We start from the raw sequence: 26,302 nt of genomic DNA on the forward strand, positions 1-26,302 counted from the left end.
AGGGCAATCCAGTGAGCTGAGCAAGCTAAAGAGGACAAGAAGGTCTAGAAATATTTCTACACCTTTCTCAACTTAGCAGAAGTCATCTGGTGCTGCCAGAGAACTTTTTCTCATTCATTCCACAAGAGCACAGTAAGAAGGGTGCTTCCAGTAGCACTGTTTCTATTTTTTTATTCCCCCTTTAGTCCAGCAGCTGCTATTAGTTACCAAGCACTACTCCTAGTTTTGAGCCTCTTGATAATCACTCAGTGTCTTTCCACAGATTACAACAAAACAATAAGCAGCTCTAATTTAAAATCAGTGTTTATCTTTTATGACTTACACCAAGTGCCATTCCTTCCTTCGGAAGCCTTCCTCATGTATACACAAACTCAGTCACAGAAATAGCATTAGTTCAAAAATTAAATTAAAAAAAACCCCTAACCTAAAGGTTAGATGGTCTTCATGATGGCCTGCCCAGATAAAAAGGAAGGAAAAATAGAATCATAGAATAGTTAGGGCTGGAGGGGACCTCGAAGATGATCTAGTTCTAACGCTGCTGCCATGGGCAGGGACATCCTACTAGATCAGGTTACCCAAGGCCCCATTCAACCTGGCCTTGAACACCTCCAAGGATGGGGCAGCCACAACTTCCCTTGGCAACCTGTTCCAGTGTTTCACCACTCTCATGGTCTAAAGTCTAGTCTAAATCTGCCCCTCTTCAGTTTATACCCACTCCTCATCATCCTATCACCACAATCCTTTGTGAATAGTCCCTCTCCAGCTTTCCTGTAGGCCCCTTTCAGGTACCAGAAGGTCGCTATAGCCTTAGTGACCAAATAACCAAGAGGTGCTGTGATTTGAGCTGTTGACAGAGCAAGTCAACTGCCTTTCTTCTGAATAGTCTTTGCTTTTACAAGGATCATTTCCTATTTATTTGATTTCAGTGATAAATTCTGTTGCATCAGGGCCAATTAAGCATATTCAGGAATCTTAGTCAACATAGTCCAATCTATAGACAGATCATCCTCCAAAAATATTAATGAATATTGCTTTTGACAGTAACTTAGTCTTGATTTTCCAGTTCAACTAATATGGGACGATAAGCTAAAGTAATTTTTAAAGCAAATGCACATTACATTCTCTCTGTACATTTTTCACAGCACTGACTTAGAGTCTTAGACCTCTAATTTTGAGCTTAGAATGAATCACAGTAAATAACTGGTCACTGGTTCTATTATACAGATTAGCAACAAAATTTATATGTTTCTACCAGAATAAATTACACATGGAAGACTTCGGGCTTTCCCATATATAGCTCAAATTGTGAAAGCAGAGTAATAGTTTTCTTGTACCACTTCAAATCATTATTTATGGGGTTTTGGTAGAAAGTTCATACAGTTACTAGCCCAACGTGAGGGGATGCTGCAGTGGGTAAGAACAGTCTAGTGAAAGAAGAGAGGGAGACAGAATCAAACATAAAGGCTTTTGCATTAGGTAAGCAAGTGCTGCCTAAATGCTTGAAATCTAGTGTTAAACTTGAGTGCTAGGAAATATTCACCTCCAAAATGAGGTAAAGTGAGATTCTGGTTAAAAATAAAGGTCAATGCAGTATGCCTAAGGTTCAGTCTTTTTTCAATGATCAGTTTGAAGGTTTAATCCAAAAAAAGTCACTGTCATCTATTGACCATATGCAGGCATTGAAAAAGTAATTTTGTTTCCAAAGTAATTTAGAGCTATCTTGTGTCAATTTTTTCATCATTCATAGCTTTCATTAATTTAATTAATTTGATTAATTCTCCTTCCATAAATTCCCAGAAAGGTAAATCTACATGTCTACTTTCCACACCTTAGATTCTGAAGCATCTCAAAAAAAAGTGAAAATTCTGAAATTCTGAAAAATAGCTCTACAGGAAAGTCAGCAAAGGACTTGTAAATAGGGAGGAGCAAACTAATTCTTATTTGCACCAACTTGGCTTCTAAAGCTTGTGTGGTTTGGTTTTGTTTTTTAAAGTAATGTATGGCAATTAAAAGTTAAAAAAAAAAATCCACAAACTCCTTTAAGACATCTTGTTTTGCCACACTCAGTGGGAGAAGAAATGTTACTATTGCAATGATTTCAGTGGACAGTTTTTCATTAAAAAGCCAAAACCAGCACATAAAACATTCTTCAGTTGCCTGAGATTATGTTACACCTCTCAATAACAGATTTGTTCTTTTTAGTGAAATGCATCATTGGTAGAGAAGACAAGGAATATTTTGCTTGCTCACTAATTTTAGCAAATGTATTAAGAAAAACCTAAGTATTCAAATTAGAGAAAACCTTCTAATGGTCTATCCAATTCTCCAGCGTACTCTAATCCTCCTATGTTTACCAAAAAGCATTGTAAAGATTGAGAGTTAGAGTTTATGAATTCAAAACAAGACTGAACAAACCTTGATCCACATTTTGGACAGCAAACGTGTTATCAGTCACATTTAGCAACATTTTGAAAATGCATCATATCTTCATGGTGAGAGTAGTCTCTTGGCTGGCTTAGGCAAAATACTGCAGGCCCATCTTGAAATTTGTAAAGTTGAGACTGTACTAACATGTGAACAAAATCTCATAACAACTACACTGTACATGCTTGAAGGAAAAATGCTAAGTTTTATAAAGCATAAATACAATGTATAGAATTACTTTGCAATTCCATCTACCAGGTTAGTTGCACACAACTGATCCAGAGATATGATTGAGGGCATAGAGGCTCAATGAGTATGCATATTGAATTTTAAACTCTACATAACAGATTCCTGGTATCTGATGTGTGTGCCAGTTAAATCATATGTCATGTGATTTTTGTCTTCAGCTAGTCTGGCAGCTATGAACAAATCATTAGCTGTCTGCTGTACTGACTGACTTTGCCTTTTCAGGGAACAGAAAAACCTAAAGTCTTCATCTCCCTCCCACGCAGGAGCAGGGACAGAATGCAGTAGGAGCAGTGTAAATGACTTTTTGCACATAAGTCTTCTCACTGAGTTGGGAGCTGTTGCTTGTGCCCTTTCCTGCTATCAAGGTCTCAATTACCAAAGCATAAAAGCAGATGCTAAGTTTTCGGAAAAAAAAATTGATAGCTCAAGTACATGCTTGAGCTAATAAAAGATTTAAGGTCTCTAGTGAAAAAAGAGGTTTTCGGAGTGAATGTGAATATTGGTGTAGTAAGTTTATCTAGTGCCTTTCCAGGACATTTAAAAAATGAAAAATTACTATATTGATATTAATACAATTTATCCATATACAGAGAAAATGGTGATAGAACAAATAAAAAAAGTAATTGTTCAAAATACAGAAGACATTTCCTGAGTATTGCATAGGAAGGTTAGAAACTAGACTGTAAGGATGCCTCTTGAAGCCTTTACATCCTACAGGAGGGTTAAACATTTGCTTACCATTTCTCCATACTAGTGTGCTGCAATCAGCAGATATTTCACAGAATCACAGAATAACCAGGTTGGAAGAGACCCACCGGATCACCGAGTCCAACCGTTCCTACCAAACACTAAACCATATCCCTCAGCACCTCGTCCACCCGTGCCTTAAACACCTCCAGGGCAGGTGACTCAACGACCTCCCTGGGCAGCCTGTTCCAGTGCCCAATGACCCTTTCTGTAAAGAATTTTTTCCTAACGTCTAGCCTAAACCTCCCCTGTCGGAGCTTGAGGCCATTCCCTCTTGTCCTGTCCCCTGTCACTTGGGAGAAGAGGCCAGCACCCTCCTCTCTACAACGTCCTTTCAGGTAGTTATAGAGAGCAATGAGGTCACCCCTCAGCCTCCTCTTCTCCAGGCTAAACAACCCCAGCTCTCTCAGCCGCTCCTCATAAGGCCTGTTCTCCAGCCCTTTCACCAGCTTTGTTGCTCTTCTCTGGACTCTCTCCAGAGCCTCAACATCCTTCTTGTGGTGAGGGGCCCAGAACTGAACACAGTATTCGAGGAGCGGTCTCACCAGTGCCGAGTAAGTTTCCTTGTAGGCCAAGCATATGCTCAACGCATATGCACGTTTCAGCAACTCAAAATACTTGCAGGTTTTTACAAGTTCAAGGTATTTTGGAATTTTGCAACCAGGATATGCAGTAGAGAAGTTTCTATCCCTGTAACTGGCCATAAAATGTACTACTTAGAATATCTGACTTGCATCTCTACCCTTAAAAACCAGATTAATGACAGACTAGAAGTCTAGAGAAGTTGTAGAGTTCTGCTCCTCCCAAATCTTTTTTGTTTTAAAACAGTATACTGGTCTTAATTGGAGAATAGCTTCGTACATTGCTGTAACACAAGGGGCCCCAAAAATGCTACTAAAGACAGATCAAACCACCAGGTCAAAGAATAAATGGCTAAAGGACAAGTTCTTTCAGCCCCTCCTCCCTCTTCCCTACATTCCACTCACTTAGACATCTGAAAGTAAGGAGTTACATCAAAAATGCCTTCTCAACTGTAAGTATCTCATAGGGCTAAAGTAGGGGTATAAAATTAAAAAAAAACCTCACTAAGTTTAATAATACTGTACTGCCTGGTATCTAACGGTAAGAAAGAGATTATTCTTCAGTCAACTAAGTTTTAACTGATTTCCTAAAGTATATTTAATAACATTAAACTCATGAACTCTCGTGTTCTGCTTTTCACAATTAAGTGTCAGCAACATTTTAAAATACGCCTTAAATTGCCAGCATACTTTACTGTATTTTAATCAATAACTTCAGATGAGGATGTGACTTCCAAACAAGATAGGCAATTACTTTCAAAAATGCCAGCTACATCCTGTATTTTAAAATTTTATCAGCCAACTTCTATTACAAAAAAAATTCATTGCTTTATGAACAAATACTTTAATTCTCTCATATTTAGCATACAATTCCTACCTTGGTTTAATTCTTTCATTGAAATAAATCTTACGCATTTTGCCAATAATTCATGTGAAGTCTTAATCCTGTTTTTAACACTCTTCGCACAAAATCAGGAAGACCACGACTCCATGACAGTAAAGGTAATGATCTAACCTGCTTTCTTTCAAGACTGATCCAAAGGTAAATAATATACATACCTAAGTTTTCTCCACCCCAAACATCCATCATCATGTCATACTTCCCTAGTTCTTCAAAATAGGACTTGTCCATCACAAATAATCCACCAGCTATCATGGGTGTCCTAAACATACAAGAAAAATTAATTTAAATACTTAGAGCCATGAATTTAGAGGTAACTATTATTTGCAACCCAAAGTTAATAACTCCTTGAACAAATCTGTAATGCTTTTGAATACAACTATTTTTGCATCTATCATGTCAAATGTTGTCTGCGTATTTCCATTGCATATATGGTGCTACAAAAACGTTCGGATGTGTAAGCCAAATGAAGATTTGGAAACTAAGTTCTTTACGTAAAGGGTGGAAATCTGTGCCAGCAATAAAACATTAAAACTGACACTGTATTTTTAGACTTCAAAACATACCAACTTTAAACAAGTGACAGCTACTTTTTCTTAAGGGTAAATAATCAACTAGTGAGCTTTGAAGTATGTTTATAAATACAATTTGTTTCCAAGAGTCTCATAATGCTACATAAATATGAATGAAATTGCAATATTAATGAAAACTACAGTGAAGATCCCCTTTCAGACTCAGAGAAGATGATTTCTAACTTTGTTTAGCAGCAAACTACAATCTATTAGAGGAAGAAGTAGTGGTACAGACATACTTTATGGGAGCAACTGGATTTCCTTGCCGTGCTCTTCTTTGCTCTGGTGTCATGTAATCCCATTTGAACACCAGGTTCCAATCAAAGCCTTCAAGAAGAGAATATCCAATTTGGATGTTGAAAAGACTGCATTCATCACGCGACTTGTAATAACATAATGTTGACTGAAAACACTGAGAACTGTAATTTATATTAAAAATTTAAACTTTTACAAATTTCTAGGTGGAAAACAAAGAAGGAGGAGTCCAAACAGAAGCTAAAGTTAAAAGGAAAATTAAAAAAGGTAATATCAAATACAAAACAAGTTTGAAGAACAAGTAAGAAACCCAGTCAAGTGACAAAGCAAAAGCCTTATATATAAAACTAATACCTCGTATCCTTAAATCAAGTAGAACATCATATGAAGATCTTTCAGCTGTTACAAATGCTCCCAGTAGTTTTAACTGTACAATTGCATTTCAACTCTTATCAAATGATCACATTTATGTTTACGTAGGCTTTATGCAGTACTCCTGGTACTCTTTTTTCAGAAGGAGCGTTCTCTCCATCATGAAGGTCACAACAGGTTATGTAGCTCTAACTTACCTTATTAACATTCATTTAACTTCCTGCTTTCCCACTCCATGCTTTTAAGTGCCTCATTTTTTAAACCCAAGCCAAGCACTAGAACACCAAAATGTTACTTCCCTTATGTACATATATGTATGTGTGTACAAACAGCAGAGAAGCACATAAAGATCACTAGAACAAACAAGACCAATAGGCCTCCCTACAGCAGCTTTTCCTCTACAGCCACCTTCTACCTGACTACCCTTTGAACTACTTCCTTTAGGCAATGACACACCGCTGGTAAAATACAAGCTTCCTATAGGAAACACTTTAAGAACAGTTTTCGATCTGAGTCACACCCATAAGCATGAACATCTATTAAAAAACTACACAAGGTCCATAGCCCTCTCCCAGTACACCTAGCAAATAGGCCTTACACGGACTGTCTGCTGCCAAACACATTTAGATCCTATGAGGTCATGTAATGAATGATTTCCAGATTTCTGGTGAACAGATGTCAATAGTTTTCTTTCTCCAGCATAAAGATAAAGCAATCACTTTGTGGGGAAGTAGAGAAAAAGCTATGGTAAACAGATAACATTTACAGTCCTACAAATTGTCTCCATCTGCAAACATGCATAGTAATGACTGACGTGGAGAGTTGAAACTAAATGTTTTTCATTTTAACTCTCAAGATATTTATCACACGCATACACACTACAGAAATTATTCTGAACAACCTTTACAACAAGCATGCCAATTCTTTCTGTCCACATCTGAGTATTTCATGAAGTGCTGCTCTGTAAAAATAAAAGACTAACTACTCCAAAACTCCAAGCAGCAAAATGCTAAAATGGCTGTAATCAATAGCACTGCAAAGCCTCCAGCATGAAAAGTAAAATGAGCTCCAATATTTCCATGCAGTTAAAAAGTTGCATTTCATCATACAAACCCAGTAAAATACTTGCATCTGGGAGAATTTAAAAAAACCTACTGTTCTCCAGCACAAGTGGTAGAGATAGAGTTACACATACTCCAGTGAACACAAGGGGTCTCTTTTGGAACACAGCACTCTGTCACAAACTCCAAACAAGTGTATAAATTGTCTACCCATAAAAACTGGTTTTCTGTATCCATTTTCAATGACTCTGGGGAAAAATCTGCACTCAATGAGATAATATCAGTAACTCTATAAAAGGAGTATTTTTAAACACAAGTACGTATCCAATATGAAATGCTATCCAGCGTAAACTGCATCACAGGCATACTGTAAATTATTAGATCTCAGTTAACCACAGTTTATTCCAGTAATTAGAGTGCTTTTGCAAATCCCTCCTCAAAAAAAAAAATCTGTAACAAAGTGCATGGGTTTAGGATTGGCCAGACTTCGGAATCATTTCAGACCTGTCCACTTTTAAAAGTTTTAGCATTTGCTGGCTCGCTTGTCTTGGGTGATTAAGTCCTTTCAAAACAGACCAGGCACAATTGCTGGCCCATCTGTCTCTCCATGCTTCAGCCACACAGATACTGCTTCTAAGGTCGAAAGCATAGTTTGGTTTCCATGTTTAGACTTGGCCCCAGTCAAAGTGTCCTGTGATGCCAATGCTGTAGTGCCTCTAACATGGTAATCTGTCCTCTGGGAACTGAAAAGAAATAATATTCATGTTTCAACAGACACCTAAACAGCTTTAAACACTGGTGTGTGCAAAATTTCTATTGTTAACATTAAAAAGTCATCCTCTCACTCCTCAGTCCAGAAGAGCAGAGGCTCCATACATTTTCTATTGTGTATTCTACTGTATGAGAAAATTAGCACTGAAAAGAAAAAAAAAAGAAAATAAATTTGGGAAATACAGTTCCAAAGACGAAGCACGCGAAGTAGTTACAAGTGAAATGATCTCTTAATCTTCTCCCACTTCACTTGGGAATACTTAAAAACCATGAACACTGCAGGAACCAGTCAAAGGATTCAATGAAAGCATTCCTCCTCCTACTGCAGACAACAATAAAAGCTACATAATGGTATAGAGATTTCCATACTCAAGGAATAATGAATAGATTGAGTAAAAGCCTTAAGGTTTTAATAAAGCTGGCACACAGATAACAGCACAGAACTATACATTAGCATACTGTGAATATACACACTGTAGGTGTTATTTCAGAATGTTAATTAAAAGGATATAGAACCTCTCACCTCCAGCTCATTGACTGGAAATTGAAGCATATGTGACATTATGCAAATCTTGCTTTTATTTAATTTACTGGAACAACACTTGGTGGCCAGACAGAGACTAGTAACTGACAGAACAGGCTTTGAACTGGTTTTTCCTTCCTCACTCAAGAAAGTTCATTCAGAAAAAGCTGAAACACTGTTGGAACAGCACTGCATAATTTCTATATCGTGGCTCATCTTATATCTTTGTGCAGACAGTTTAGATTCCAGGATTGTAGGAACAATTGATCTTCTGCTTTTTAAAAGGAAAAGGGGCACAGAACAGCTATTTCAAATGCTAGATACCTGCTTACTGTGAAAAAGAGGGGAGTAGCACTTAATTTAACAGGAAATTTCATAATGGTAAAGGTATAAACGCTATAGATTTTCAAGGTCACATGTTACTCTCTTCACAGTTACAGATCATAGCTAAGAAAAACATTTATTTTTTTAAACATATTCCAAAGCTTTCTGCTTATTCAGAAGAGTTTCTTTTTTTTTTTTTTTAAGCAAACCAGCATCTTGGAAAAAAAACTCATAGGCACTGCATTGCTAATGGGCTTCTAAGCTAGAGAGCAATTAAAGCCTGTCTTATCTAAAAAGAGAATGATAAGCTCTGGCCATAAGCTGCTTCTGACACATTTACACAATGCTACAAATGCTGGAGCGAGTACTGCACAGTGGTAAAACGCACCACAAATTCGTAAGAATTAGTATACTAAAGATGAACTGTTTTAAAGCTGAAGACAATAAGTCCAATTAAAATCCAAGCATAGAAACAACTGACCTATAGAAATTAATCTAGATATATGAAAAGGAAGAACATTACATTAGCTGCCCATTCCACAGCTGCAGTGATTACGAGCTTTGATCCTTGATGTTTTGTTTTGTTTTTTTTTTTAATTTGTATTCCAGTACAGGTACATACCGCCTTTTAAATCAGCTGACGCCCCCACGTACTGGAAGTTGTCCATATTAATTACATCAATAATAGGAGACACAACTCTGGTCTTGTCCTAAAATAAATATTAGAAAGTAATATTGAAATAATGAAATCAATGTATAAAGATTCAGGCAGGATGAGATGTTGAACAGTTCAGCAGGATTTTATTAGCATGTCTTCCCCCTCCCTCCCCCTGCTTCAACTTATGGCTCAATAGCCAGTGCTGTGAATAGCATTGCTCAGCCCTGCTTCAGAAGACAGAAACCACACGATATGGCTGGGAGTCCTCTTTCTGTTCTAGGCTAATTATATTCAAGTAATCCTCCTCTTTTCTCTTGCTCTTGAAGAAGAGAGCAAACTTCTATTTCTAAAGACAGCTGAGCAAACAGCACTTCCGTTCTTTCTTTTAAAATTGGCTCAAAGAAAAGAATCACCCAGGCGATTTGTATTTTCCACAGCAAATCTCTGGCCATACAGTGTCCTAGTGTTATTATTTCAACTTTTAAGGAACACTTCAGCCTTTCTGCAATCAGAAACATTAGTGCTAACCCATTTCACACTTAAATAAGAATCACACTTCACCATCAGATACTTAGACAGAAAAGACAACCTAAAATCTCCTCAAACTAATGAACACTATTAATCTCCAGCAGCCCAGATTCCAGTGGTATTCCTCTGTTCAACCATGGTCTCATTTATTACTCCAAGCAATGTTAATTACTTAAGCTAGTTTGACAAAAACATCAGCTAAAGAAAAAAACAGTCTTTCCAACAGCTCCACATGCATGATCCAGTAGGACCATAAGACATCTCTTAAAAAAAGAAAACTCATCTAATACTAGAAATGCAAGACTACGGTTAAGCCAGCTTGTCTGCCTGACTTATTGGGCAGAAAAGAAAGGTTTCATTTACACACTACCATTCTATGGTAGTTTGATAGAACATTCTGCATGAGTTCAAAGTAAAAAAAGTTTGAGCTCCACAATTAAACATCATTCAAGGAGCACAGAAAACTTCAGGACAGTATCACTAAATCTGTGAATATAAAGAAATTGGTTTGAACACACAGGAAATACTTTGGTAACTTTGTTATAAAGAAACTGTTCTGAGGGTTAAAAAAAACCCAAAACATATCAATGTTAAAATCTCCATTTTAAGAGCATCTCCAAGTATGTCTCCAAAGAGCAATATGTATGTTCTAAACAGTGGATCAGCAACACACCCCCTTGCTAATTAGTATTAGACAGAACAGATTGGAACCAAACTAACGTGAGAATAGCTTGATCTCATCACAAGACTTAATAGCTACTCTTTTAGTCAATGCTTTGCTTGGGCCAATAAGGCTGTTCAATTTATTGAATCTTAACTATTTCAATCTGTGCTGATTTTAGTAATTCCTAATTACACAGTTGGAATTTACTAGGCCATTCTGCCTTGGAGAGAAAAGGTCATGAACTTCTTTCATCATCCAAAAGAGAAATCCAAGAGAATCCAAGCTGAAGTCCAAGTGAAAAGCTGACTACTCAATCCCATTTCTACATTCCTTTTAAGTCTTACTGCAGCTGTACCACCTGAGCTAAATACCTGCTTTTATGATGGACGAAATATAACATGTAATCAGGTCTGCTACTAAGTATTAAATAGCTTCATCTAAAGTAAACTAGAAATAGACAGAAGCCCAACCTGTCCTATTCCCGTATCAATCCCAGCTCCTGCTCCTGTTAGCTGTAGCCCCAAATCTACATTTGTAATGGCAAGCATACAGTTTTGTTAACTGTGTTGTGTTTGGGAGGCAACTATTATCTACTGCACCTTAACTGCAAAACACTGTTTGTGTGCCCTCCTACACCATTAAAGCACTTCAGGTGCACACATAACCTTATCCTAGGCATTCTACATACAACGACAAAACTAAAAAACTCCTTTATGTAAAGACTGATGAGACAGAAGATATCCAGCCTATCCAGTTATTCACAACATACTCCATTTGCATGAAACGGAAAAATGAAACCAAACTTCCTTTCCTTCTTCTTCTTTCCTTAGCTGAAACCAAGAAAGCTTTTACATCTATGTCCACCTCTAAAAACCTTCCTGACAAAAAAAATTGCATTTTCTAACATGATTCTACTTGGCATAGTTCAATCTGGTTGTAAAAGTTGCCCAAGGTGTCACATTATGCAGTACTTCAGTTAGGCTTTAACTTATCTTCACTGTGCTGAGTAAGCAGCTGAGTAGCAGACTGTCTCTACACATTTGGGATTTCCTCAGGCTTTTACTGATGTTTTGATTAGTTCTATCAATATTAGTGTGAAACCACAATAACACTGTTTGCTACACCTAACGTATTATTTGAACAACTTAAAGGTGTTTCTCCAACAGACAAATACTCAGGTTACAAGCATTCAGTTTGATGTGAAGCCACCACTGTTGGCTTGGAAACATGCTGTCCCTTCCATGGTTTGAAATTATAGATTTGCTCAGCAGCAAAGCAGACAACAGATTTGCACATTTTTAAGGTGATACTTTGCAGGGTACTATGAAGTTGTTAATGCAGAGACTGCTAAAATCAGCAGTGGATCTACAAAGTACAGTTCATTCACTTAAAATACTAAAAAAGCAGCTGCTCCCTTTAAAATTATCCTAAACCAACACACTTATTTATCGACAGAGTTAAAGCAGAAATCTGATGTGCATTTTAGAAACAAAAACACAAGCAACAAGTAAACTCTCTTTGTAATCTCCCGTTTCATTCTGAGGAGTTGACAGCATAACTTATAATGGAACACAATTCGAAAACGACATGCTTCTTGGTGAGGATAATGGAGAGAAATAGCCTGCAAATACTGCAAGTCCCTAGTGCCTGAAATTTTGTGGCAGACTATTTCATTTTAATATTTCATAAGGAGGTTATGTATGCACTAGAGAGTGAGACTGTTATACATTATTCTCATAAACCACCAGAAATTATCCTCAAGATTCTGCATACATTGTTTCCTCCCACCCCTAAAAATCTCAAGACACTTCAAAGATTAAATTTCATAACACTCTTTGGAGAAAATAGAAATACTCTCCTTACAAAACTGTGCCAGTTAAAAGTCAATTCATTCAAGGTCACAAAATCAGAGACATGAAAAAAGGAATCCACATCTCATTTCTTAATCTTAGTTCTTTCTTCCTCTCAAGATCTTTGTTTAAAAATACCTTCCTAAAAGTGATACAGAATTTACAGCTATGCTATGAGAACAAATTAGTTCAGTTCTGTGGAATAATCTTCCTATTTTCATTTTTCTCATATAACAGATGTATTCTAAGAATAGAACATCAAAGTAATTAGAAACTGGAAACTGATAAAGCCAAGTTGACCAAGATTCATGAAATAGCTAGTAGTCACCAGTGTTTTCAGGATTGTGTACACATATTACTAGGTTGACATTTTTGGAGAAGCAAAGGGTTAAACTCCACTTGGTCATCATGTAATCTCCCCTAACCAACATATGCACAAAAATTACTAGAAGGTATAAAAGGTAGCCTTAGGGAATCGGGCAGAAACCCCTTCCTCAGAAGGGAGCAGACGGGGAAAAGCTATACCAGCTCTGGGTTTACACAAGTATATGTATATTCTGAACTCTCAAATACTCACCTTGTAAGTATGTTGGTTTTGCCTTAAACTTTTGTTCAAATTGCTAAAGAAAAATCCCTAGCAGTATCAGATCCCTCTAGGAATGCTAAGTAAGTATGGTCAGCAAACATACTCTAACCAAGAGAACATCTCAAGAAAATTGGGATGGATCATCCTTTAGTTGAAGAGAGGAGCACCTGAGGCATCAAGCTCACAACTCAAGCAGGGTCAAAGACAGAGCTTTCTAATGTGGTTACAGCACATGAGATACAGTATTGTACAACTGATTCAATTCAGACTGTTTCTTAGAAACCACACATTTATATTGTAGCACAAACAACTAATCTCCCTCAAATTCCAACAAAATTAAATGCCAAGTGGGCAATTCTGGAACAAAAGGAAACACTCACACTTTCCAGAACATACAACAGATGCAGCAATGCATTAGAAAATACTGTATTGATGTATAGTAGCCCTGAGCTGAAAAAGTTACTTTTCTGGCCAGAGCAGAAGAGAGTTTATGTCTATTCAGCTTCTTGTCCCCGAGACTATCAAGAAATGCTGCCAATTAACATCACAAAACATACCATCTGCACTGTGAGCAAAAATCAATCCACCTAAATCAAGAACTATCACACATTATACGTAAACACGTCCCATGCTTTAACAATTTGAACAAGCAGAAAGCTTAGAAGCTCGTTCATCAAACCCCATACTTCTTGGCTTGGTATCTTCCCAGATCAAAGTAAATTGGAATTTCACATCAATAATTTATTTAACAGTACATCTAGCTCTTAAGAATGGAAAATTGTACTCGTACAGTTGCAAACTATTCAATGGCACATGATTAGTGTGTATCACAGTGACAATTGTGAGGAGCAGTTTTTGAAGGGGTAGCTGCTGTACAAGCAAAATAGACAGTGGCTTCTCCCAAGAATACCACATGTAATGCTGGATCTTCACAAAACTGTCAGCAGTTTAATAAGAGGTTTTACATTCTGTTAAGATGAAAAGGTACCACTTCTTCATATTTCACATCAGTTTCAGAAAGATAAATTAATATGCCTTGAAAAGTCATAGACAAGAAAAAGGGTAAATAGCAAAATGCTTCTCTTAGTAAAAGCAAGGTTTTGTTGACCAAAACCACCATATCTTTTCCGACTTCTCTAACAAGCAAATGCTTGAACAGCTCTCACATCCTAGTATCCATTAGTCCTTTAGCTGCAAGCATTCTCTGCCTCCTTTGTGATATATTTATTTCCTTCGAGTTTATTTTCCTAGTTAATAATTACAGAGAAATTTCCCCAGCCATTCTGAGGCTGCAACACCACATGGGCACAAAACCAGAAGGAACCACTATATTACTCATGCTCAAGGGCTATGTAGGGTCTAAGTACTTTCATGGTGTTCAGGTTTCAGTTCTACTCCAAAATAGAACTTTTAACTGCTGGTATGTCTTAGGCAAGTTACACTATTTCTGGAAACCACAAGGAAGAATCATACAACCAAATAGAATAAAGAAAATCAGTCAACAATTGATAACTTCTCCATTGGCATATGGAGTATATGGACTTTACTTCCCTCTTCCCCCTCCTCCTTTTTTGTAGGGAGGAAATGCAAAGGGAAGTGTCAGGGGAATAAGCAAAGGACTGGGCATTAACAAGACAGAGTACCTTAGCAAAACTATTTTGACTAAAAGCATTTTGAAAAAGAGGGAAAGGGGAGCGGAGTTTACCAGAAAGGGATTGTGATTAAGAAAGAATGAAAACCCTGTTGACTTGAGTGTTCCCCTGTGCTTTTTGAGATCACATTTGATTCACCTTCCACTTCAACTGAGGTCCTCCAGAGCAAGTTAACAAGTGTAACTTGAACCTGGAGAAAACAGCATACCTCTACTCTCAATCCTTTCAATTGCTTTTCCAGGTCACAAACTAAGCATAATTTTCACAGAAGCTGAGCTCTCACAGTCCCTGCTAATTTCCACAGGAACTTTGGTTTCAGAGCTCAGCCTTTCTCCTGTTGTCACACTGACTCTTACTGAGACATAAATACTCAGGTAAACTGAATTACACTGAGATGATATTGGTTGAGTCGAGCTATACTGTGCTGTAAGATTTTGAACACTTTCTGAGGAGATCCCTAATGAACCAAAGCAGCATATACTGGAACTGCCTGTAAAGATAAAATGTGAATATTTATTATTATGTTCCTGTGTTCACAGATTAAGTGAACAGAAAATGGGTTTGAATCACAAAACACTCCAACATCTCACTTTACAGAAAAGGCTTCCTTCGAAAAATGCATAAAATTAATATAATATACACCAGATGGCTTTAAAATTTAAAAGCTACTTCAGGAAATTGCTTTAGAAGAACTCTCTACTAACCTCAGCTACTCTTTCCAAAAGCGGTTCCAGCCAGTGTTCATTGCATTCACAGTGACTATCCAGGAAGGTGAGCACTTTTGCTTGTGCTGCATCTGCCCCTCTGACACGGGAGCGCATCAAGCCTGAGAAGTAAAGGTAAAACGCTTAAAGCACTTACTGAGAAAAACAATCAACAGTAGTGAGAAACTATTGCATTCCAATTAGTCATTAAATTGCTCTAACTCATACAAGACAAAACATGTTTTTTTATCAAAACGTAGATCCAGTTAAGTCAATGAAATGACTTCACAATGGAACAGCCTGCAAGCTTCCAACCTACTGCACTTCAGTCCACAGGTTTTGAAACTACTCTACTTACAATTTCAGTAGGAGGAATTCAAGTACGTTTTCAAAAAAGTGATACAGAAGTACAGCCCTATCTGCATCGCATTAAGTGGTATTTATACTGATAAAAACTTTACTCAAGAATGGTCCTGAAAACAAACAACTTTGCTACTAAGTTCGACAGTAGAACTGAGGAAAACATCACCATTCTTATCGTCCCCATTTTTTTGCTGCTCTCCCATCCCAATTCTCACCACAGTCTGTCCATTCTTCTATCAGCTTCCTCCAGAATTAAACATGCTTTATTAGCTCATGTCTGAAAGCCTTCCCCCTACCCCTTTCAGCTGTCTTTCCCCTGTGCTTCTTGAAGCTCTCGTTTCGTGGTTTGCTGAGGCTGTGTGTGTGATTTTTGGGGGTTTTTGTTTTGGTTTTTTTTGGTTGGTTTTTTTTTTTTTACCATGTGTGGTTTTGGGTTTCCCTCCCCACCCCCCCCTTTAAATCTTATCTTGAAAAGATTTCTCTAGGAAGAAAGCCAAAAAGTTCCTCTCTTTTCTACCCCTCAGTTACACATATCTCACTGATTTGCTCTTGATTTGCTCTGTTCCTTCCTTCCTTCCTCCCTCCCTCATTTCTTCCGTTCCCTTTTAATATTTGTTCATCAGATGACCTCACTATTCCTGGAAGTCCTTTGCTGTATTTGCATACATATCCCAGAACTTCCTACCATTTACTCCAATACAGAAAACAGCAAGCTTCCTCTTATTCCTTGGCCAATTTCTTCCCCACTTCTACTACTATTTAAAATTCATGTATTTTATTGCAATTCAAGACCAAAGCCAAGTAATTACTTGTTTACGCCTTTTTCTTTCTACATTGTTTCCTACCAAGTTTGTTCTGGTTTTGTTCCAGGTGCTCCCACAGCCCCCACCCCCCGGAACTGAAACACTATAAAAATAAACCCCTTTCATTTCCATTCCCTTTACAAAACCTGCAAAATAAGATTCTGTCAAACAGAATACAAAACACTTAAGAGGAAAAGCGTGTTTGGTGTGTTCAACATGCAGCGATAAACAATCTCATTAAGCTCCCTGTACTATATCTTAAAACAAATGTGAGGGCTTCACTGTTCTTGTACTTTCTACACCTTACCTGTTGCACATTCTACCTTGCTGTTTTTATACTATGTCACCAATTCCAACCTTTGAGGCTGTTCTGTTCAGTTTTTCCACATCAAACCACTTCTCAAGCACTCTCTTTACTTTATTTTTGCAATTCCTTCCCTTCAGAGCTTATTATTTCTAATTTACATTCTTACAGAACCTACTGTTTTGCTCTACTTCCATACAAAACATACAAGAGTTTCTAATTTCTTCCCCTCCCCCTGCCAAATCTAAGGTGATCACTTGGACCACTGAGTTTTCTGCAATCGCATTCATTCTTGAAACAAAACATTGATACAGTTCCCCTTAACACCGATGCACAGATCACCATGCCCTCCAAAACAAATCTGTTCCCATAACAAACTCTAGTCCTACAGATGAGACCAAAAGCTACTATCACATATTTCTGAAAGCAAGGCATCAATGCCATCCCTTCCACAAACACCATCCCTTTATTTTTATTCTAAAACACAGTTTTCCTCTGTTGTTCATACTAATGTGTTACTCACTAATTTTGATTCTCTTAAAATTTAATTTGTACATGTCCAAGATATCAGTATTGGCCTACACTTACGAAAAGCAAAGTGAGTATCAAACTCGAAATGAGCCAGCAATCAAACGAAATCTCAAAATATTTTAATTTAAAAAATTATCACTTGGCTGCACATATGCAAGCCTAGGCAAAACTTTATAAACTTTACAGTAGATCCCACAAGCAGTAATTTAATCCTAATGTCACAAAAATACCAAGGCAGCACTGTGCCTTCAGTCTGCAAACAGTTGGGGTTTTATGACATAGTAAAAGATTTGTCAAATCATATTTCATTTTCAGATATACTAACGCATATTTTAAGTATGAACAAAAAAATCAGTTCACCTGCTTATGCACTACAAAATTAATATTTATGATTACTGAAAAACAAAAATCAAGAAGGTATTACTTAGTTCCATTTTTTCATTAATATTATCTCCATCTTTAAGTGCTGTGCTGACTACAGGAATGGTATCAACTTATTTGGAACCCTGCAACTACAGGAAATTATGGAGGCCTGCTTACCTAACAAGCCTTTATTTACAAGGATATCGCAAACAAAATATTTAAACACTAGGAGCCCATCAGTTTGCAACAGCTAATTAGGGGACAAAACAGGTTTTGTGCATGCAATTTCCAGATTCTGATGATCTAATGATTCTAGCTGCTTCCCAGTCCAGGCTGGCAACCTATAAATATAAGCAAGCACATATCTGCTAACTCAGTCAGCTATTTCAACCATCGATTCTCAGTTATTATTTCAAACAGCTGTAGTATAACAGTTGCCTGTGTCTAACACTTTAAGCTCCACATCCAGGAAGCAGCTGACTGAAGGGCTCAGTGACATGAGACCATAATTTACAAAGCAATGAAAAAAAACCAAAAACGTAAGACAAGTTTGTTACAGAGCACACTGGCTTCAGCAGATTTGGCATACATGGTCCAGATCTCCTGGCTGCTCAAACCCTCTCAAGTCTGCCAAACAAACCGCTACAAACTGCTTGCCAGGCTGTCCCAACCAAATCCTTAAAAATGGTCTCTAGTAAGGGAACCAGCAAAAAGAGAGGGCTATTTTAAAGACTGATCGTTTCAAACATTCATATAGTTTACAGTGACATCTTATGTACAATGGGAGCAGCTCAACCAAGGATTCAATACATTAAAGTAAATTAGAGATTGAGGGCAAAAGGCAATTTCTCCAGTCGGTGAAAGCCAGCGAACAGTGAACTGCACACACAGCAACGTGGAATTAATCAGAATTGCTGTTTTTACTTGCACTAAGGCATTTGCTTTTATTCCTTCCATTAGTAAGTTGATTTATAAAGTAAAAATCCCCCCTCCAATACAGAATATATAGCAGAATGATCTTTTAAAAGACTTGAAGATTATCAAATAAGGCAGCGTGGTGGAATTTGTATCTTTCTTCTCCCTGTCCCCATACCCATAGATTAAGCCTACCTTCTCGGCGATCGTTTCGAAGAACTCGCACTTTTTCAATTTTTCCCAAGAGAGCACCATCCTCAGCTTTAAAAAACAAAAGTTTCATAATTAGAAACAAGTGATGAGAACCAGTTTGATATCCAACACTATACCATAAGAAAGGCTGCCTTCAGAGGAAAATAAAAGCTTTGTAGTGGAAAATGTTCGTCGTTATAGTTAACTATAAAGATATACACTTAAAAAAAAATTCCTTACCTCACCAGAAAGAAAGAAAAGTTAGCAGGCTAAGACATTACTACCCTCATTACGTTATGTCAAGCACATTTAATTTTACACTCTTGAAATATTTTTACTTAATTATACTCTCTTTGCTTACTTTAGACAGTTTCTACATTGCATAATAAAAAAAATAGGATTAAATAAACCATTTTCTATGTACATAATAAAGTTCACGTTTTAACCAACACTAAAGCTTAAATCTACCTTAAAATAGCTATAAAGCAACAATGGTAATGTAGACATCAATTTCCTTTAAGAAATATTGCTCAGAGGTCAATTTCAATTTTTCAGGTTTGTATTGTGATACCCCAGTACTTATAAAACGTTGACATATTTTAGATTCTGTAAATTTTTTCCCAAAAGGCTCAAAAAGACCAGCATTTATTTAAAGCAGTGCTACAAAAATATTTGGTGCAAACACCATGGGTTTTATTTTTACATCAGATAACATACTATGCAAAGGCTGTTTTCAGTTATACACTCCACTCCTTCAGCTAGCAAGAAGTAATAAAATATACCTGAAGTATTTATCACACTTCCTCACACTTCCACAATAATAGATAGGAAAGAATTAAAAACTGGCTTTGGATCAATCTCTGCAAACTCATTTGTGTGACCTATTTTTAACCGTCACCTGCTAGCATCTACAGAAAAATCTCATCAGAACAAACAAAACAAAAGTTAAGACTCTGTAAAAGTACTTACGATCATTACTGTAGTCATCCACCAGTATGATTTCCTTAATAAGATGTGATGGGCTTTTTTTAAGGACACTGAAACAGACCAAAAAAAAGTATTCAATACTAAGTTGTCTTAGTTTTCCTTAATAATATCATAAAAGCAGTTACTCTGCTAAGACACAATAAGACATAGCCAATGATTCCACCTTCAACAGCTATTGGGTTATTCTTGCTGAAAGAATTTCTGAAGAGAGGCAGATGTAGAATCATTACCCTCAAAATTCTAGCCTCCAGAAATGAGTGGATTAGACAACTTGTAACATGAAAGTCTTCCAGATAGCTTTAGGTCAAATATTCCCCAAGAAGCCACTTCCCCGTGTTTTCCTTGAATCTAGTTATGCAGCCAACCTCCAAACATCATCCAGCAATCAGTTCCACACTTTCAAGCATGCGAATGATTTTTTTTTGTTTAATGCCACTATTTTAGAATGTAAGAACTTGAGCCTTAATTTCACTGAAGCCTCTATTTTCCCTCTTCAAATGGTTCAGAAAAGCATAATGGATTGTTACTTCCCTTCCTTATCAGAAGGTATTCTCTGACAGAACTGAATACCCTTTGGGGAGGGGAGGTGGGATCTTAGGCATACCTGACAACAGTTCGAAGCAAGGCAGATCTTGCCTCATTATGAAAAGTGATCACCACACTAGTGGCTGGCAAATCTATTCGCCATTGCTTGCGTTGACACCTGCAAGACAAAACACCCTGTCATTTACATATAGCATTTACATCCCAGGTTTAGCAAACTGCCTTCATCATGAAGCCGTTACAAATTAAACATGTGTACACACTACATCTACACAGAAAGAATGAAGTATGTTTTTTTGCAGGTGAGATTATAATCAACTCCTGTCGCTTTCGGTAGTTGTCTTAGTACACAACAGCATAAGAAGTCAGCATCAGATATAGGCAGGTTCAGAAAAGTCACCAGATTTTAATCACTGCAGTGCATCACACAATTGCATATGAAACCAGAACGCTTACTTTACATTAAAGGCATTCAATATATCCAAAGCAAATGAGCATATTTTCAATGAAAATGCACAGGTTCACTGTCTACCATATGTCTAAAAAAAGACACTACTCTCATTGTATTAGAAACTAACAGTACCAGAAAACACTGTATATCAAGTTTATGCTGAAAGCATTAACAGTCTGACAGGTCACAAAACCAATCGCCATTCATGCAGTAGAACACGAATGATTATTCCTTCACATATCCTTTACTTGAGACTTTTAACAGGCCTAGCTGCCTTCAGAGGGGCTAAACTCACCCAGCATACACCTGTAGGAAATTCAGCAAGTAATTATGTACTCTGTGCAGTATTAAACTAGCTTATCAGGGAAGAGAGGTTAAGTTACACTGCTACCTAAACTTCTAAAACTAGGCCTCTAACTATATAGAAGTCCTCTCCACACATGATTAAGCATCTGTGACATGCATCAAAAGACAATGTTCAGCTTCTTGGAATTAAGAGAGCAAGCTACAATGCACTTCTTGCCCTTGCCCTCTCTACAAAATCCAAAGGACCTGCAGTTTCTTTGATACAACACATCCATAATTTCACACATGTTAGTGCTTGCCATGAAAGAAAACATTGTTGTGCCATCATGACCTCAATCACTCTGGGGAAAAAAAAACAAACCAAAGCTTATGCCAACCTTACAGCTGCTGTATCAGATTAGCAAAGACTTCTCTGTCTTTGTTTCTCAAATGGTGAGCTTACAACATGGCTTCATCACTAGTGACCAATGCTGAAGATATAAAGCACAAACCTATACGCGCTCCTGGAAAGTAAAGAATTAAGATCTTCTCCATTGTGAACTTCTGGCAACTCATCTAGACAGCTAGAAGACATCCAGCTATTATACAACCGAAGTTTATAGTGCCAAAAAGACATTCTTTTTTCTGCTAACTTTCAAATTGCCCACAGAGGACAAACCTACTGTGCATGCAATTATCACATGAGGAACTTTTAAAATTATTCTAATGGAAGTCACATTAAACTTACATTGATATCTTTGCAGAGGAGAGCACTTAAGCTGAAGAACATCTCAGAGTGGAATTATTCAAGGCAACGAAGCCTCTCAATTTTAAGAAAATGCAACAGAAGAGCACTACTGGATATTTCTGAGGGAGAAATAAAGATTTGACTTCCAAATAAAACTGGAAGAGTGTTTCACTGAGTATTTCTGCTCTCAGCTCTACAAAAATAGCAGCTTTAACTGACTCAGTAGCAGTTCTCCTACCATTTTGCTGTGTCAACAGTGCCATAGTTAAAAATCAAACCAAAGAAACATCATCACTTTTGGCACTGAGATGGGACTTTGTTTCCTCAAGTTACAGCACTTAATCCTACATGTAGAATGGAAAAAAACACATTTGAATAAAATAGAACTAGAACCGAAAACTTCAATCTAGACGTTCAATGCTTAGCCTAGGTCATTAAAATCAGATGAAACACCAAAAGTACATTCTTTCCTCCAGAAATATAAGTCACTGGACTAGTTCATGTCATTAATAAGTTAACCAAAACCTCCACGGTTTATTAAAACCATCTTATGACAGAAATATCCACTTTACTCAATGTAAGGAGAACATTGATTTCAACAAATACATGGGTGCTGAAAACAGAGGAAAGTTTATTTCTTCTCTACTTAAGAATAAGCCTTGAGTGCAAGGTCAGAAGCTTCTAATAGTTGCCAAATTAAAAAGAAAACACAGTCTAGTCCAGCTAAAGTACTTAGCCAGTAATTCTGAATAATCCTGCTAAAATATCAGTTAAGAGACATGATTGGAAACCACTACCCCAAACTAAGCATGATTGACATCAGTCCACAAAAACTATGGAGTAGCTAACGCTCCATCACACTTGTGAGACTATTTTACACTGACAGAAGGACAGCTCCGGAAGTTTCCTAGTAGGACTGTGACACTTGCTGGATTTCCAGAATCTGCTACGACAGGGACAGCTTTCAGCTGCATGTTGTAAACAGACTGCAACAGAAGGAAACCCAGAGGTTTCTCAAAGCTGTTGGAGGTGGCAGTTGTGAACATCAGCTGCAGTGAGAATCTTCATTCCTACTCAGGCTTCCTCCCTCTGCTTCCTTTCTTACATTGCATCTGCCAGTTTCTCACTTCTCCCTTTTGCTTAAAATAAAGGCAAGCAGCTTAAACAAGTGAACCAAAGTGTTTTCTAGTATTGCTGGCAGGCTTTCACAAAAAGTGAATGGAAAACTTGGGCCTTAACCTGATGCTGGTAAAAGTTTGTCCAACACAGACAACTAAACAATGTAGTATAAAGAGGGATGCATAATTACACATATTTACATACCTAACATAGAATCCCAAACTGCTTCTAAGCAGCCTCGACAATTTCAGCAATTAGTATTATTATGTAGTTATTTTAAAGTCAAACCACCTCTTAGACATATCAATACAAACAATAAAATGTTGCTTGAGCAGAAACAACTATTTTCTTATCCAGGTTTCTTTTCTTAAAAAAAAAAATACTGTAGCAGCTTCATAAGATGTTATTCTTAACCCACTTGCCTCCAATTTTAATTGAAAATAACATGCTTAAGTGTCACATGCTCAGATCTGTAACATTCTTCTTCCTATGGCTATTGTTCTTCCTCCTTCCACTAGACAGTTCCGAAACAAATATTTCACGTGACACTTTCAGCTTCTGAAGTGAATGTCCTTGCCAAAATGAAAGGAAAATTAATTGCAACATGGCAGGAAAACCACCATGGCCACTGTGAAGGAATGACCGCTCCAGTCTGAAGTTGGTTTTTTTCAGTTGGGTGGTTAGTTTTTCTTCAAAATACGAACATATACAGACTGACGGGCACTTAAGTCTGCTCCACGGCAAAGTCATAACCACAGCACAGATATAGCCTTTCCCCAGACACATCTTTTTCCTTCCACTGCAGGATTCTTTTCCAGCTCCATTTAGTGGAAAAAAAACAGGCCCACCAACATTTAAACACAACACCAACAGTCAAACTAAACAGTCACTGCAATATAATTTGTCTCCTCTTAATGAGTTCTCCTAAAAGAATCCCCCTCAGAGGTTACTAAATATCTAGAAAAAATCCTAATTTGGCATATCTGAAGTTTCCAGAAGTTGGTGGCTGAGCTTTGCTCTTAAAGGAAAAGAATGTGCAGTCTAAAAAATTAGAATATGTTTTTTTGTGGGAAAAAGTATGTGATGAAGAATATTCCAAAGCCTTTTTCGACTCCTTAGTATACAATGGGCATCATGTTTTTCACTGCTTTTATGGCAACACATGAAACAGGAGATTCTTCCTACTTTGCTGTTCAATTAATGGCAACTTACATATGACTTGCTTTACTCCATCTACAAATCAGCTGCTTAAGAGAAATTTAATCTGTGCTGGGGATTTAAAAATGACACAGTAAGAGTCTGAGTTTTTATACAAATTTCCTCTGGTAAGCCAATCCTAATTAAAAAGTTTCACAGAGAAAAACAGCCACCTTCCTTTTCTCTCTCTTTGGTGCCTCCTCCAGCTTCTTCTACCTACAAAGCTGTAAATGTACTTTCATACAAAGTACAGAACTAGTTAGGCACAGTTGGCTAAATTTATGCTTTGAGAGTATGCTTGCCTAGTTTTTAAAATAAAGTTCAACTTGCTTTTGTTATTTTCCTCTAAGTTATTGAAGTCCTAATGAGAAACTATTGCCTTAATATTAATCAATTCTGCTAAACAAGACTAGTGCAAGGCACTCAAACTCTATTTCAAATGAAAGTCTTCTCTACCCTTACTCTGAAGTGTACTATTCCTACGCAAGCCACCTGGGATAGCAAAAGTTTTTAAGCATCTGAAGTGGAATTCTGTCATATGTTCACTAGGGTGTGCATAAATGGACTCCTTTAGGTCTGGAGTTGGCCATTGTCACACTCTTGGGGACAAAAATGGAGTGACTGAGATCAGAATGGGGCCTCTGGAGACCTGTTACTCCAAACTCTATGCTCAAAGTAGGGCCATCTAGAACAGCCTGTGCATCAGCCTTTGGGTATCCTTAAACCTGGAGACTTCACACCCTCTCTATGCAACTTGCTCCACTGTTTGATCATACAGTGAAAGAGCCTTATGAATGCAGAAACCAAGAAATGCCATCAGATATAGATTGAAATGCAGCACCAGTTTGGATTTAGAACATACACTGATGGAAGTCATGGAAACAGAAAAATTGGAATAAGATTTATTGTTCTTTAACCCATTGTTTAAGGATCACGCCACAGTGTACTGATCCTGTCATTTTGAAAACTGGAGAGCTCCTGCTTTAGAAAAACCACCTGCTGCTCAAAAGACATAAACGCAAAAAGAGTTAAGACAAATATGGCTCAGTTTGGCACTTACTGATCATGCCTAGTGTCAGGAATGCTTCGGTCCATTCGCAGTTTGTCACTTTCTACCTGATTAAACTTATTGCGGGCATATGGATCCTGACCAGATCGCACCATGGTAGCGCCAACATAAGCATCTTGATCAAAGTCTTGCCACCGAACTTTTCCTACAATAGAAGAACAGGACAATACCCAATTTAATCTTTGTAATTTAAAGAAAAGCATTCAGTAATCCAAACATAACTGATCAAATGGCTTGGATTTTAATTATTGTGTTGCAAAATTTAAACTTCAACAGTTCCGTTAACAGTGTAAAATCAACAGGTCTTTGTGCATATTAAATTGCCCTGTAACATCTATGAATTAATACAAAAATTGTTCAATTTTCAGATCTCAATTTATACAAGTAATCACCAGAACACGCTTCACCTTAACAGTTTTGTTTTAACCCCAACTACCACTACTTCCATATAAAAGAAAACCCTCCACATATCAACAGGCATTAATAGGGCAGATGATCTGGCTATAAAATTATCCAAGTAGCATTTATTTTTTAAGATCCAGTCCAGACTTCAAAGACAATTTAATTTACTGTCTCATTACCCAAGTAAAAACATAGTCAGTTACAACCAAGCCATTTAAGGAGCAAGCCTTCCAGAAGCATGAGATAACATTACTCTGAAAAATCAGCAGAAGACTCGATTGCTTTCCAATACCACATAACTGCAACATCCTTTACAATCAGAACCGATTCACATATTAACCCTTCTTCAACAAGCACTGTGTTACTACATGACTTGTTGTGGCACTAACATGGAAAGGCAGATCAGCAACCAGCCACCAGGAATTCAATACTTTCACCATCTTGATAAAAAAAAATTATATGATGATATTTACCAAGTGTATTAAAACTATCAATTCTTACCTCTGACTGGATGTTTACTTTTCTTGTCTATTGACAACCAAACCTAAGCTACACATAGCAAATTGATACCACCTTTAACTCAAAATCAGAACTCAAGTTCTAATACA

The 26,302-nt window shown here is 37.2% G+C and overlaps 1 protein-coding gene across 3 annotated transcripts in view; it reads right to left on the reverse strand.

Annotated features, from left to right (window-relative positions):
- The window catches only part of GALNT2 (polypeptide N-acetylgalactosaminyltransferase 2), a 246,957-nt gene that overhangs the window by 14,774 nt on the left and 205,881 nt on the right, over positions 1–26,302 (reverse strand). For all 3 annotated transcript variants that reach the window (XM_069852304.1, XM_069852305.1, XM_069852302.1), the window contains 8 exons: positions 25,284–25,437; positions 20,485–20,583; positions 19,863–19,930; positions 18,897–18,962; positions 15,423–15,544; positions 9,403–9,490; positions 5,714–5,801; positions 5,061–5,164 (listed from right to left, as the gene is read on the reverse strand). In XM_069852304.1, coding sequence (XP_069708405.1) covers positions 5,061–5,164; positions 5,714–5,801; positions 9,403–9,490; positions 15,423–15,544; positions 18,897–18,962; positions 19,863–19,930; positions 20,485–20,583; positions 25,284–25,437 — 789 coding nt within the window. The remainder of the gene's footprint in view (positions 1–5,060; positions 5,165–5,713; positions 5,802–9,402; positions 9,491–15,422; positions 15,545–18,896; positions 18,963–19,862; positions 19,931–20,484; positions 20,584–25,283; positions 25,438–26,302) is intronic.

Source organism: Phaenicophaeus curvirostris, chromosome 2 (assembly GCF_032191515.1).
Source record: "Phaenicophaeus curvirostris isolate KB17595 chromosome 2, BPBGC_Pcur_1.0, whole genome shotgun sequence".
NCBI classification, from domain to species: domain Eukaryota; kingdom Metazoa; phylum Chordata; class Aves; order Cuculiformes; family Cuculidae; genus Phaenicophaeus; species Phaenicophaeus curvirostris.